Below are 2536 nucleotides of genomic sequence, written 5' to 3'. Positions count from 1 at the left end.
GTCTCACTGAGCTTACTCTGGAAAGGAGAAAAAGAAAGAATCTCCTCCCTCCACCCCCAATCCCACCCCCTGCCTCCAGTCCAGGGGTTCACCTCTTAGCTATGGTCCTGTTGGCCTGGCCCCGGAAGAGAAAAAAGCTCTCGCTCCTCTCTATTTTTCAAAATTATTGGCTATATTGCTCTCCAGGGTCTGTTGCCAAGCCCCATCTATTTTAAGTTTATAACATCTTTCATATATTCCCCTTTCTCTTAGACACTGCCCACACCCTAGTACAGGCCCTTATCACCTTATCCCTGGAATCTTGCAATAGATGCTGGGGCATTTTTCTACCACAAGTCTCTCCCATCTCCAGTCCATCCACCACCCCACTGTCAAAGTGATCTTCTTAAATCACAGGTGGGACCACAACACTCTTCTTTTCAGTAAACTCTCGTGGCTCCCTATTACCTTCAGGATCAAACAGAAATCTATTTGCTGGTATTCAAAACCCTTTAGACTTTACCCTCCTCAACCTTATCTTTTGTTGTTGTAAAGATCAAATGAGACTGTATATAGAAAAATGCACAGAGTCTGGCATACAATAGAGAAATGCTTCTACCAGTCTACTGATACATCTCTCTGTCTCTGTCTCTCTCTCTCTCTCTCTCTTTCTTTCTTCTTATCCATACATCTCTCTATCTATTCATCCATCCATCCATCTGTTTTTCTGCCTCTTCCTATCATAAATCTATCTATCATCTATCTTTCTGTCAGTCTGTTTACCTATCTGTCTCGCTTTCTGTGTCTCTCTATTTATCCCTCTACCTCTGTCTATACATTTCTCTCTATACATTTTTAACTCTCTACCAATCTTTCTATTTTTTCTATCTTTTTGTCTAGCTTTGTCTATTTCTTCATGTATGTATGTATCAATCTATCCATCCATCTATCCATGTATCAATCCATCTATCTCTCTGTCTGTGTGAAATGATTAGCTTTTATTTGCCCAGTTCTAATTTTTAAAGACCGAGTTTCTTCTGTGAACTTTTGAGCCTCCTTTTCCATTTGGTCCATTCTACTTTTCATGGCACTCAGTTGACTTTTTTGGCCTCTTTTTCCAGTAGGTCAATTTTGATTTTTAAACAACTTAATTCTTCATTGGCTTGTTGTGCCTCTTTTTCCATTTGACCAATTTCACTTTTTAAGCTATTATTTTCTTTTTGCATCACTTTTATTTCTTTATCCCATTTTTCAACCTGTCTTATTTGATTTTTGAATTCCTTTTTGAATTCTTCCAGAGCTTGAGACAAATTCCAGTTTTTTTTTCTGGAGATTTTTGCATGTGTTTGCTTGTTTCTCACCATCTCCTGTTGCTTCTGTTCTTTGTTCTTTTTCCCAGCAGAAATTTTCGAGGGTCAAGAGTTTTTTTGCTGCTGTTTGCTCATTTTCCCATCAGTGGACTGGGAAATCTGCAAGTTGCTGGTCATTTCTGTCTTAGCTTCTGGCACACGGGGTTTTGCCCTGGGGCTGCCTTCACTGTTGCCAAAGAGGCTTGAGAGCATCCAGCACTGGGGCTTCAAGGAGGTGTTCTTTTATTGGTGTAGCCCACATCCTGGGATCCAGAAGTTACCTATGCCCTGGTTCTGAGTCTGGCACGGTATGTGGGAGGATGTACTTTTCTGTTTGCAGTTTTGCTTCCAGTTCCCTCTTATATTGTGGAAATTCATTCTCTCTGCCTACCTTTCACGTTGTGTTTAGTGGGAGAGCCCCCGCCCCCACTCGTCCTGCTTTGACTCCCTTCCTTTCGAGGTGCCTTTTAAAGATCAGTTTGGAAGGATATTCAGAACAGTTTCAGGCTTTCACTACTACTAAGCTGCCATCTTGGCTTCACCCATCTCTCTATCTATCCATCCATCTATTTTTCTGTTTCTCTATCCCTGTCCAAGATAGATGTCTTCCTATCATCTATCCCTCAATCCATCTACCTATACATTCATCTATCTTTTTTTATCCCTCTTTCTTTCCACGATTCCTCTCTTTACCTATATCTTTTTTCCTAATTGTCTCTTTCTGTCACTCTATTTGTCTATGTATGTATGAATCTATTTTATATATCCATCCATCTCTCTGTCTATGTGTCCTTCTATCCATTCATCTATTTGTCTGTCTCTGTTTCTGTAAATCTGTCTCCCTATCATCTATGTGTCTATGAATCTATATTAATCCTTCTTTCTACCAATCTTTCTCTCTTTCTTTCTGACTCTAAGTTTCAGTCTGTTTGTTAATAAATGTATGTATGTATATGTCTATGTATCTATTCATCTGTGCATCCATATCTCTGTCTTTCTATCTTTTTATCTTTCTTTCTTTCTCCTACTTTTATTCTAACTCGCTGTCTCTTTGTCTTTCTGTTTGTCCATGTATGTATGTATTTATCCATCCATCCATCCATCCATGTATCAATCCACCCATCTCTCTGTCATCCTCTCTATATATCTATCCACAATCCACAATCTATCTCTTAATTTCTGTCTCTGTTCATCTATCTACCAATCTT

At 39.3% G+C, this 2536-nt stretch overlaps 1 protein-coding gene across 1 annotated transcript in view; it reads right to left on the bottom strand.

The window, feature by feature from the left end:
* TAF1 (TATA-box binding protein associated factor 1) overlaps positions 1-1541 on the bottom strand; it is a 41706-nt gene extending 40165 nt beyond the window's left edge. The window contains 1 exon segment of the mRNA XM_044682857.1: positions 1421-1541. Within this exon segment, the coding sequence (XP_044538792.1) occupies positions 1421-1541 (121 nt within the window).
* Between the last annotated feature and the right edge of the window lie 995 nt (positions 1542-2536).

This window comes from Gracilinanus agilis, chromosome X, assembly GCF_016433145.1.
Source record: "Gracilinanus agilis isolate LMUSP501 chromosome X, AgileGrace, whole genome shotgun sequence".
NCBI classification, from domain to species: Eukaryota; Metazoa; Chordata; class Mammalia; order Didelphimorphia; family Didelphidae; genus Gracilinanus; species Gracilinanus agilis.
The sequence above is the reverse complement of the archived record's forward strand: the minus strand, read 5'-3'. Positions and strand labels throughout refer to the sequence as shown.